Below are 12,812 nucleotides of genomic sequence, written 5' to 3'. Positions count from 1 at the left end.
ATGCGCACTATTTCTTCGCATACAACAGCACTCTGGTATAACTCGAATTTAAAACGAGTTCATAACAAAAAAAAAGCGGCTCTATCGCTCTGCCAAGCCTTCTCCCTCCGAGCAGCGATGGGATGCATATGTGAAAGCGAATAATGCTTATGTCTCCGCACTGAAATGTTCTCGTAATAATTTCCTACAAAATACTCTGCCAGCTATGCTCAGTAATGACCCAAAAAAGTTTTGGCGAACGATTCACCCCGACCGTAATAGCGAAATCTCGTTACTTGACTCTTCTGGTGATGCGATTAGTATCTAGTATCCCGTGTAAAATCCTAGAACATGTTCTTTACACAAACATTGTTAATTTTCTTGATGCCAACTCGATCTTTTTGAAGGCTCAACATGGTTGCCGCCGATCTCTTTCCTGCGAAACACAGTTGGCTTCCTTTACACACAAGCTACATACAATTCTTGATCGTCGTTCTATAGCTGACTGTGTCTTCCTAGATTTCGCAAAAGCCTTTGAAAAAGTTTGCCACAGTTTACTTCTCTTTAAATTAAGCAAATTGAACATCGATAGGAAACTTCTCTCCTGGATCGAATATTTTCTAACCGGACGCTCACAATTAGGGTCTGCTAACACTTATAATTCCCCGTTGAATCCAGTTCATTCTGGAGTGCCCCCAGGCTCAGTGCGCGGCCCTCTGCTGTTTCTCATTTATATTAATGACTTGCCGCAATGCGTGACCTCTTACATTCACTTATTCGCCGACGATTGCGTAGTCTTCCAAGAAATTATTGACCAAAATGATGTTATGATCCTTCAAAACGATATCAACTGTATATCTAACTGGTGTAAAGTCTGGCTGATGGAACTCAACACTACAAAATGTAAGGTATTACGCATCTCCCGTACAACTTCTTGCCCCATTTCCTACTTGCTCGAGAATTCCGCTCTCGAATCCGTAACATCCTATTGCTACCTGGGTGTGCACATAACTTCCTCTCTTTCTCGGTCTCTTCATATTAGCAAAATAATTAGCAATGCAAACCGCTCGTTAGGTTACCTCCGGCGCAATTTTTCATCTGCTCCTGTTTCTTTAAAACTCCTCCTTTGCAAATCTTTAGTCCGAAGTAAACTCGAATATGCCTCTTCAATCCGGGACCCCAGAACTGCTATATTAACCTCTGCCCTCGAGCTTGTCCAAAATAACTCTGTCCGCTCCATTCTAGGAAACTACAGTCGCACTGCCAGTATCACTTTAATGAAAGAGTCCCTACAGCTTGCGTCACTCACCTGCCGCCGCAAGCTTTCCCGCCTATGTCTCTTCCACAAGATATACTACAGTCCCGCCCTACACAACGACCTTATTCTTCCTCCATAATACATTTTCTCGTTTCGATCATGCACAAAAGGTGGGAATAATGTCGTGCTTAACGCAAACATGTTATCAATCATTTGTACCCCGCACCTCACAGGACTGGAACCACCTTCCTGGAGCAGTCACGTCCACTGTTCAATATTCCCAGTTTCATAATGTTTTAAACACAAGTGCATTGCAATGTAACTAACCAACTATGTAATTATATTTGTAATCGGTCAATTGCTTGAATTTTTGTTGCTTCACATTTCAGCTAACATTGTATTAGCAGAAGAAAAACGTGTATAGTGTCTTTTTCCGTATGTTCCACTCCCCTCTGTAATGCCTCTGGCCCTGAGGGTAATGCTAACAAATAAATACATAAACCCCCTCTTGGTGTTTGGCAGTTGCATATAGTCTCCTGGCCTAATTGTTTGCCCCCATATTGCACGGTAGGAGCCTCTTGTGTTTCAATTTCAGGTGCTCCCGAGGTTCTTTCTGAAGGTAGGAATAGTCATCCTTGCATGTCATATGCTAGCTGACAAAGTATCTGGGGACCAGGTTCTGAGCTCTTGAGGCAAAGAATTTGTGTTGCAGGCTGCAACTCTAATATGTCTAGGTGCTTGTTCGTTTGCTCTTTCTCACAGAGGTCTTCAAGCATGGTAAAGTCGGAAAGACTTGTTATTACCCGATGCCTGTATTCGATAAGTTCTCTTTTTTTGTGCGCTGCTGGTAATCCATACCGTACAATACCTTGGACACAAGCACAGCATCTGCGATTTTGCGTAGTATCCACTCGTCCACTCCCCATGATTTCAAGGTTATTCTTTTCACCAGCTGTAGAATTTGCGTCCAGGCATGGCATAATTGTTTCGCCCACGTGCTGGTTCTGCCATCATGGTCTTACACTAGCTGAGGATTTGTGGATGTTGACTTGCGGGTATGTTTGTCCAGCTATGTGGAGCACAAGTGCAATCTGGAGTAGTTCTTGATTCTAGTCTTTTTTTCCGACATCGATGTAAGCTGACTTATCAGAAAGCGAGAGGCCAGACTGGCCAAGAAAGTCTGCAGTGTTGTCGAGAGCTTGTTGCATCATTCTTGATTTCTGTATAAGCTAGCTTTCCCATAGACTGTAGCACACCATAGGCTGTAGTGCTTCTTGTTGTATGCCTGTGTTGTTGGTGTGGGTAGGCCAAATGTACCTGCAACTCTCACCTCGAATTTCCTGTCTTTCAAAAAGTTACTGTTTAACTTAAGTGCTCTACCAGAAATTTTTTTGCTCATCGTTCCTCTTTAATATTAGATTAGCATGAGGTACTGCAGTTAAAACCTCTTCACTCTCTTCATTCTTTAATAAGCGTTATTACACAATGCCCTGCAATAAAGTTTCTGCTGCTTATAGCCCACTCATATCTGCCAGAAGGGACAACTCTTGAAAAAGGTTTTCTTTGTGCTATATGTGCGACGTAGTATGAGCATTCATGTCTTTACGTTCATACATATGTAGAACCAGCTTCCTGACAGAGTACTTGCTATACCTGATTATGCTTATTTGTGCAGTGCTGTTGAACAATATATATTGGCGCCATTAATGTCTACACACTCGAATTAAAACGAAAGATGGTTGTCTTACAATTGTGCCCTTTGCTTTCGATTGGTGTTACATTTTGCATAAGCATGCCCCTCTATGCAACAGTATTTGGAAGTTTAACGGTTCAATAAAAGGTGATGAACTAAATCTAAATGCAAGAGCGTTTTTTTACGTATGACTCGCATCAAAATGCGACTTCCATGGCTGGCAATTCAACCCCTCGCCTTGTGTTAACAGCAGAATGCTATAGCCACAGTGACAGGCGGAGAAATTGAAGAACAGTATTTTTATCTACCGATTTTTTTCTCGCCTGCATGTTTCACCATTAGCCTTCGGCTATTGGTCAAAAGTTTTCGGGCTGCACCCACTTCGCCTGCGTGTCACGCGTCGTGACAAAAAGGCAAGAACTTACCGCGTCAAAGTGATGTGTACGCGTTAAAGATGCATTAATATGCCGTACAAAACTGAATTTTCTTCTGAGTAGCCACAGGCTGCCCCATTCCTAAAGGAATAAAAAATGGCTGCCGCCGATCGCTCAGGCAATGGCTACTCGCACCTGCCGGAGAGCATGGGTTAAATTGCGTATAATAAACGCGTTTGCATGGCCGTGCAACGTTTTCGAGATCTATCGGCACGTTTACAACCTCGTTCTGCCAACTCTTCATTGCTGAGGATCCGTTTTAGCGTCATTCTTGAGCTTTCGTTGCATGCCGCCGTGATTTTCGACCAGCCACCGCAAGCTAAGTAAGTGAAAGCGCACCAGTCGCAGACGCCAGCACCACCCTCTTCATCCTCTTCACCCTCTTCATCCTTCGCCATCATTGGAACCATGCTAGTGGCCGAGTGCTAACAACAGAGTGTTTTGAGGTTTGCTGTTATCTGCCTGTGCACCGCTCCATTTCTTGTATAATTTCTGTTATGTTTTGATCTTGCTGACTTTGTGTTATCTGAGGTTATAAATATGTGCTTTGCATATTATGTCTGTTATAAGTGTGTATATGTTGTAAGCGTTAGAAGGGTGTTCATGGAACATCAACTCAGCATTCATTCCTAATTAACGATAAGGAAACTTATTGTGTAGATATGTAGCTATTATACCTTTGTGATGACTGTCACTACATCGGATTCCTGATTCTGTTTCGCCGTGTGGTGTTTATACTGATTATATACTGACTATACCTGCATGTGCAATCTGTACGCCCACCTGCTCTGGTCGCGGAAAGGAATGGCAGTATTGAAAAAAAAAGTAAGTGAGGACGTCACATTCGCCACGAACGGACGCCGTTGCCCACACCCAAGAAATAGACTTTGGCCAGTTCGAAAATTCACTTGACCCACGCTCAATACCGACCTAGCCCACTCCCAAAAGTGACTTAGCCTAACCCCATAATTGTCTTCACCCAATCTGAAAATTAAGTTGAACCCCATTAAACAATTCACTTGGCCCAAACGCAAAAGTTCAGTTGCCCACCCTCAATATTAACTTTGCTCACTTCGAGCACATGGCCAAGTGAAAAGTATCGCACGTAAGAGTCACACTGCTTTCGCATTCACTGCACGTAAATAGACTTAAGTGCCTATGTAATTTTTCCTAATACGGGCTCCGCTCTATTGGTTAGTTGTCCATTGTTTCCTCTTGCTGACAGAAACCCTCTACGTCTCGCAACAACAGAGACTTGCGCGGACTCACATGGGCCGGCAGGTCCTACAAACCTTGGGCTTCCCAACACGAACGCAAGAAACCTGCTTGATACCTCGTCACGTCCAGGACAGGTTTCACGTTGCCGTGATACCAAGCAACATGGACCCTAACCTACACTCCTGCAGGAGGAGACGAAGGGCCCAGTACATGGAGAAAGCGTTCAGGTTCAATACCACGGCCCGTTTTACAGACGCCGCCATGTATGGGACGAACAACAAGGGCGCAGTGGCAGTGGCATGTGACCACCGAGGCCACGTTAGCTCCGCTGCATCGTCCCGCCCCTGCACGATTACGGAAGCCGAAGAGCTGGTCATCGCGTTAGCCATCCGCGAGGGCATACACGCAAACCAACCACTGACAATCCTCACGGATTTCCAGCAGCCCTGCCGCAACTTTCTACAGGGAAGAATTGGAAGACTTGCTGCACAAGTCCTAGCCCAAATACTCAAGGAGGACCCTAAGGACTTCACCACCCAAGCCATCATCTGGATACCGGGCCACACTGGCATCACAGGCAACTTGCAGGCCGACAGAGCAGCTCGAGGATTCGTACATAACCGAGCACTCATCACGCCGGCTGCAGAAGACCCGGACTCTGTCGACTTCGAGTATTCAGTAATCGTAAACTACCACAGAGGGCGTTGCTTGCGATATCCACCCATCGAAGTCTAAAGACGCAAAAGATGCCGCTGCCTGATGTAGGCACCAGACAGGCACTTACACGAACCTATACACATACATCAGATACACCCCACAGCCTACAGGGACGAATGTCCGTGGTGCGGGGCAACACCAATACTATGCCTCGTTATGTGGTAGTGCACGCTACACAACATAGGACACCCCGACACGAACACCACGAGGGACCAATGGGAGGCACTGCTGTCCAGCTCTGCCCTCGACGACCAGCTCTAGCTGATAAAGAGAGCTGAGAAGATGGCAAGAGCCAGCGGAGCCCTGGACTAGGGACCCCGATCATTAGCGGCCTTTCTGATTATTCTTTTAATAAAGTTTATCTATCTACCTAACCTGTACACGTAGAGTTTATTCATTGCCCTCGCATGTTTCATTGGATTATTTTGTTTTACATTGTGTATATACAAGTGTTCGTTTTCCGACTAAATCTTTCCTTTGTTGAGAAGCGCTACTTCCCTGTGTCTCTAGAGTGCGTTTTATATTGCACCAAGCCCCAAGTAAGAATCAAACGCTTACGCGCAATTTTCGAGCGACAGCGAGCAACTGCGACACGCTTGCCCATCGTGAAAGCCGATCAGTCTCCGTCACTTACTGCGAAGAAAGCTCTGGGGCACCTAGAAATTTTGATTGTTGCTCTGAGGTAAGCCAACTATCAGCCGCCTCATCGATGGCTAACACCATTAACAGAAGTTACTGTACAGGCTAAACGTAACACTGCAAACAAAAAAGAATTGCGGGGAGGGGTGGGGGGTGGGGTGTTACGTGAAAAAACGGCGATCTGAATATGAGGCACGTCGTAACAGGGGAGTCAGGAAATTTGGACCACCTGGGGTTCTTTCACGTGCACCTAAACCTAAGTACAGGGGTGTTTTCGCGTTATGCCGCCATCTAAATGGGGCTGCCGTGACCGGGATTCGACCCCGCGACCTAATGTTTAGTAGCCCAACACAATACTCACTAAGCAACCACGGCTGGTTAAACGTAAGTCTCTGACAAAAAAAATCTGAAATGTTGTTCGAAGGCTACGTAATACAATGTACGACACAATAAAAGAACCATATCAAAGCCAATGAAATATCATTCGCTATTTTCAATTTTTTAGGGTTCGCAACTGTGTTCAAAGGGGCAACATTGACAATTCGTTGTACAGTGGCGTTCAATATGAGCAGCAGCGCAGTTGCCATGCTCGAAGCGACTCCCAAGACTGAAATGTGGCGCCGACGTACACGAACTTCGACAATTATCATTTTTTAATAACCGCTAATCGCTAACACAATTTTTTGTATGTCTGCGCCGCCAAGCGGTCGTGGGATCCTAATTGATCAGCGTCACCGTCTTGCAGCTCATATTGAATGCAACTGTACCTTTCACTGCGATACCGCGTGCATTTCGTTGACTCCTTACAAGAAGTTATGTTAGCCCAGCTGCCATCCTTTTCGGCATAAACAACTTACGTGAGCGTGCTGCCCGCCAGGAACTTTCCGAACCACTTTCCACGCGTCTCCCGAGGCCAGATAACGCGCATTGTCTGCGTGCAAGAAAGGAAAACTAATTCACCCCGATCATCATCAGCCTATTTTCATGTCCACTGCAGCACGAAGGCCTCTCCCTGCGGTCTCCAATTACTCCTGTACTGCGCCAACTAATTCCAAATTGCGCCTGCAAATTTCCCTATTTCATCGCCCCACCTAGTTTTCTGCCATCCTCGACTAGGCTTCCCTTCTGTTGGCACCCATTCTTTAACTCTAATGGTCCGCCGGTTATCCATCCTACGCATTACATAGTGTGCCCGGCTCCATCTTTTTATCTTAATGTCAATTAAACACCGGCTATCCCCGTTTGCTCTCTGATCCAAACCGCTGTCTTCCTGCCTCTTAACGTTACGCATAAGGTTTTTTGTCCCATCTTTCTTTGTGCGGTCCCTAACTTGTTCTGAAGCTTCTTTGCCAACCTCCAAGTTTCTCTCCTATATGTTAGCCCCTGTAGAATGCCGTGACTGTGCGCCTTTCTTTTCAATGGTAGTGGCATGCTCCCAATCAAGATCTGGCAATGCCGGCCGTATGCCCTCCAACCCATTTTTATTGCTCTGTAAATCGTTATTAGGGACACCTGTGTGTAGTTGACCTAGGCAAACGTACTCCTTCACAGACTCTAGAGGCTGACTGGTGATCCTGAACTGTTGTTTCCTTGCCCGGCTACTTATTATTATCTTTGTCTTCTGCATAATAATCTTCAACCCCGCTCTTACCCTCTCTCGGTTAAAGTCCTCAATCATTTGTTGTAATTCGTCCCCAATGTTCCTGAACAGGACAATTTCATCTGAAAACGGAAGGTTTCTGAAATATTCGTCGTTGATCCTCACTCCTAAGCCTTCCCAGTTTAAAAGATTGAATACTCCTACCAAGCATGCAGTGAATAGCGTTGGAGACATTGTGTCTCCTTGCTTCACCCCTTGCGTGATAGGTAACTTTCTACTTTTCTTGTGGAGAATCAAAGTAGCTGTGAGATCTTTGCAGACATTTTCCAAGACATTTAAGTAAGCCTCCTGTACTCCTTGATTACGTAATGTATCTGTGACTGTTGGTATCTCTACTGAATCAAATGTCCTTTTCAAATTCTATGAAACCCATACAAAGAGGTCGATTGTACTCTGCAGATTTCTCAATTACCTGACTGATGACATGGATGTAATTCCTTGTAGAATAGCCCTTCCTGAAGCCAGCCTGTTCCCTTGGTTCATTGAACTCGAATGTTGCCCTTATTCTATAAGTAAATGTCTTGGTGAATATCTTATACATTACTAGAAGCAATTTATTGGGCCTATAATTTTTCAATTGTTCAACGTCTCCGTTCTTGTGGATTAGTAAAATGTTGGCATTCTTCCAGTTTTCTGGTACGCTTGAATGGTGAGTCATTGCGTATAAACAGCCGCAAGCATTTCAAGCATGACATCTCCGCCATCTTTGATTAGATCGGCTTTTATTCCACCTTCTCCTTCCGCTTTTACCCGGGTCATGTCTTGCAAGGCTCTTCCAACTTCATCGCTAGTTATAGAATGAGTCTCTGCAACCTGTTCATACTACTTCGAATTAAGGTAGCATGGCTGCTCTTTGTGCCGCACAGGTCAGTATAGAATTGTTCCGCTGCTTTTACTATACCTTCGAGATTGTTAATGATATTGCCCTGCTTATCTTTCAGTAGATCATACTTCCTACCTATACTTCCTACGGATATCACTTAAGAGACCACGGAAGTAGCTTGGAACGCCTGTTATACTATGAATTATGCTAGCGCATTTAGAAAAAGTAATGCTTGCAGGAAGAAAGCGCTATGTGGAATCAGCTCTGGCTCTTCGTGTATTGTATGCGCTGCACAGTGAAATATGTCGTAACTATAAGCCCAAAAATCTACGCTTTTCTTTAACCAACCGGTCAGACTTATTTATTTATAACTTGTCGTTCTACATTTGCTGTTATGCTCTTCTGGAACTGAGTGCGACCAAACAATAAGAGTTTTAAGTCAAGTATTATGGATAGAAATGTAACTTACAACTTTCACATTCGTTTTTTTTTCACATTACTTTTTTCGCATTTTCCACATTTGCGCTTTTTTCTTACTTTTATTCGGTAATGACATAAGCACTGCAATTTATATATACTTTCACCAATGGCCTAAATACGGCAATGTATTTTTAGTGATCTTGTCTTGCAGTGTTCAGGAGGTAAATTGGTGATTTCCGACGCTGGGAACTTCTTCTGTATTTACCTTTTACCCTGTTTACGCATACAGCGCGTCCCCGCTAACTTTAGCCGGAGTTTCAAAATATGCGAATACCACGTAGCTGGACAGAACCAAGGTAATGTTGGTTGCCGTCGCTTGGAGATAATCAAATTACTTTCTTTCATTCCGCCTAATTCAATAATTAGTCTTAGCTAATTAAGTTCTCAAATAATATTACATGAAAAGTGGCCATCACAAAATTGTTCTTCCACTGCTTTTACTTTATCTTCGAAATTGCTTACAATATTACCCTGCTTACCTCTCAGTGCATACATCTTGGCTTATCCTACGCCAAGTTTTCTTCTCACTGATGTCATGCTGCGCCCATTTTTACTGTTTTCAAGTTTAATTTCGAGTATCCCTTACCTTTTGCTTGGTGATCAGTTTTGACAGTTCCCCCAATTATGTATGGTTTCTTGATTTGGAAACTTTCATGCTTTGTAGTTTCTTTATTAAGTGCTTTCTTTCTTTGGAGAGCTTACCAATCGCATTGGTGCCTTACCTCGCACTTCTATTGCTGCTTCTGAAATTAGCCAAGATACGGTTTCGTTCATTACCTCTATGTCATCTTCATCTCTCTGCTCTAAAGCTGCCTACATTTTTTTTTGCAGCCACCAGCCTGGATTGGTCAGCTTTTACCCTTACTACGTTTAGGTTGGCCTGTTTATTCTTGATTACTTTTACTCTTTCTCTTTTCATGTTGTGGGAAAATCCTATAACTCTCTAATCTATGATCACTGTGCTTTACCCTACCTGACACTTCTACATGCCCCACTGTGCTGGTACCAGCTGAGAACATGAAATCTATTTCTTGTTTTTCCATTAGGGCTTTTCCATGTCCACTTTTCATTATTCGGAGCTTATTGCTTTCCACGAGTTCTACCAACATCTCTTCTTTATTCTTCCTAGAATCGATGCCGCTGTTGCCAATTGCTTTTTCACCAACCTGCTCTTTCCTCACTTTTGGACTGAACTTGTCCATTACTACAGTGTACTGAGTTCGTACTTTTCTTATCGCTAATTGAGCATTTTCATAAGACTTCTATTTCTTCATTATCGTGACTCGAGGTTGGGGCGTAGGCTTCTCCTACCTTTATTCTATTCCTCTTATTCAGTTTTGTAACGACTACTGCTACCCTCTCATGAATGCTGCAGAGTTCGTCAATGCTGCTCGCTGTGCCCTTATGGATCTGGAGTCCTACCCTGTAATGCTTATCTGGGAGTCCTCTCTAGCTGAAGCCGTGACCGTTAGTCAGCACTATATAGGCCTCAACAGTTCTTCGAACGTCACTGAGGCCAATAATATCCCACAAAATGCCTGATAATTCCTCGGAGTCCTGCTAAGTAGCTTCACTCGAGAGGTTTGGTGTATTGAACGTTGCTAGGTTCAGTTTCCAGTGGCGGCCTGTCCGGATCCAAAGATTCTTAGCACTTTCTGCCGCATTACAGGCCTGACCACTTCCTCGGCCAGGTGCTCTGCAGCCGCTGGGGACTGAGGGCTATCGGTTAATTTTAAGTGTCATGAGGCAGGTAGCGGCCGAATACTGCACGAGACAGGTCAATTCCTGTTCTGGGGAGTGAGTGACTTTTCTTGAAGGTTAGTAGGCCTTCCTGATTTGGTTGCACCTGGACTAGTATAGCCGCACTGGCTCTCGGGATTTTTTGCCGCTGTCAAGCGCCACTTCAAGCCTGAAGATGTGGTGTAAGGGAGGAGGATTCGAACTTACGACCTTCATATTAGAAGCCAGGCATACTGGGCTGGTATGGAAGCACTAGTGAAAGAAGGTACACAGTTACTTTCATCCACTAAGGCTTGACGTCTGCTCATATCTGCGACCACGGTGATCGTACTATGATCAGCAACTGTTAAACAAGGAAACTGCCAGGTGCGTTCTGTTCCTTAGTTTGTAACGTTTTAACATGGCACCACGCGCAAAAAAGTGTACTCGATGGTTGCTGAACCAAACCATGTAACTGTAGAACCTGAGGCTGGCAAGTGCAACAACGAAAGTAGGGCATCATTAGTGAGATCTGAGCTAGATAGCAAGCATCCTTCTTTCTGCTTGTGCAGCACTCTCAAAAAACGATAATTAGGAGAAGACATGCGCAGAACATGAACTGCGCTGCGCATATCTTCTCTTAGTACTGGTTTACGGTTCGGTTAGCGCTGCACGAACAGAAAGTACTCATGACTACTTTCTGTTCGCGCAGCGCTAACCGTAAACCAGTATATATACATATACATATATATATATATATATATATATATATATATATATATATATATATATATATATATATATATATATATATATATATATATATATATATATATAGGGGAAGGGGATCTGGCCGCTATGCTCTCACTCGAGCTGGAGGCAAGGAAGCTTAATGTGGTGCTCCTCTGAAACTGCAGCGCCCAAAATTTTAACCCCTGCTAGGTCCAAACGGACACATGTATCCGCGAAGCTGCTTGCCGTTTCAATACCACAGCACCTATTTACTGAATTGCCTCGCTTTCGTTAATATATAATAAAGAGGAATTTTCTCATGACTACATAGTGACGGTGGATAGCCTTTCATACAATTAATGATAGTTGATATTGTTACTATAAGGCTACAACGAAAGCGAGGCAATTCAGTAAATAGGTGCTGTGGTATTGAAACGGCAAGCAGCTTCGCGGATACATGTGTCCGTTTGGACCTAGCAGGGGTTAAAATTTTGGGCGCTGCAGTTTCAGAGGAGCACCACATTAAGCTTCCTTGCCTCCAGCTCGAGTGAGAGCATAGCGGCCAGATCCCCTTCCCCTGGCCTTCATCACACGCTCTATTGTTCATTGCCAGGAAGTTAGGCCACGTTGTGTAAGATCTTTTTTTTTCCTTTTCAAAGAAGCCGATCGGAACAACCTGACTCACATCGTCCAGGAGCGCTGTCTGGGTGATGTCGGCGGTGTCGTAGATGATGTTGTCGTACGGCCGGCACACGTAGTTTGTGAGCGTCAGTGCCACGAGCATCACTGACACTGTCACCAGCATCAGGATCGAGCAGATGGGAAACGACAGCACCACGGCGAGAAGCATGGCCAGCCCCGCGTAGTTCGACGAAGCACTGCGCGCACGAGATGATGAGTGCGGCGCCCAGCAGGGCCGCATATGCCGAACGCTGTGCCTACGGATCACATGTTTTGTGTAACACAACGCCAATTTCTTCGGACGTTTCACTGAAACCAGCGCGAAAAGGAAGCGCCCGTTCACTTCTCTTATCGTCTCCTTAGTGGCGCTCTTTTTAGTCATATGTTATTTGATCTTATCTATTTAGCAAAAAATAAGTGGTGATATTTCGCATTGCGTGCGAAAAAAAAACTTTAAGAACGTGACACCCATGACGGAAATCTCATTGCTACTACTGCGAGCGCTGGTACAGGGACATACCGCTATCAACAGATTTATAAATTTATGTCGACAGAAATAGGCGAAGCCAGAGAGGAAGGAGCGCTATGATTGCGGTAACGCAGTGAGTGTTTTGCGTTAATGAATGACCTGAAAGGCCTGCAAAATATCCCTCTGCTTTGAGGGCACCAATGAATTTTAAGGCAGCAGCGCCTACCGATAGCCATTGTGTATCTCATCCAGCTGATTATTGTTGTCATTTGGCAGGCTATGCAGCGCCTAGGAGTTATTAAAATTGGTC

The 12,812-nt window shown here is 44.5% G+C and overlaps 1 protein-coding gene across 1 annotated transcript in view; it reads right to left on the bottom strand.

Annotated features, from left to right (window-relative positions):
• LOC126531886 (uncharacterized) overlaps positions 1–12,283 on the bottom strand; it is a 53,305-nt gene extending 41,022 nt beyond the window's left edge. Inside the window, exons 1-2 of the mRNA XM_055070661.2 lie at positions 12,038–12,283; positions 6,796–6,869 (exon numbers count right to left, since the gene is read on the bottom strand). Of these exons, the coding sequence (XP_054926636.2) occupies positions 6,796–6,869; positions 12,038–12,274 (311 nt within the window). The 5' untranslated portion in view covers positions 12,275–12,283. The remainder of the gene's footprint in view (positions 1–6,795; positions 6,870–12,037) is intronic.
• Positions 12,284–12,812: the final 529 nt, after the last annotated feature.

Source organism: Dermacentor andersoni, chromosome 4 (genome assembly GCF_023375885.2).
Source record: "Dermacentor andersoni chromosome 4, qqDerAnde1_hic_scaffold, whole genome shotgun sequence".
Classification (NCBI taxonomy): domain Eukaryota; kingdom Metazoa; phylum Arthropoda; class Arachnida; order Ixodida; family Ixodidae; genus Dermacentor; species Dermacentor andersoni.
The sequence above is the reverse complement of the archived record's forward strand: the minus strand, read 5'-3'. Positions and strand labels throughout refer to the sequence as shown.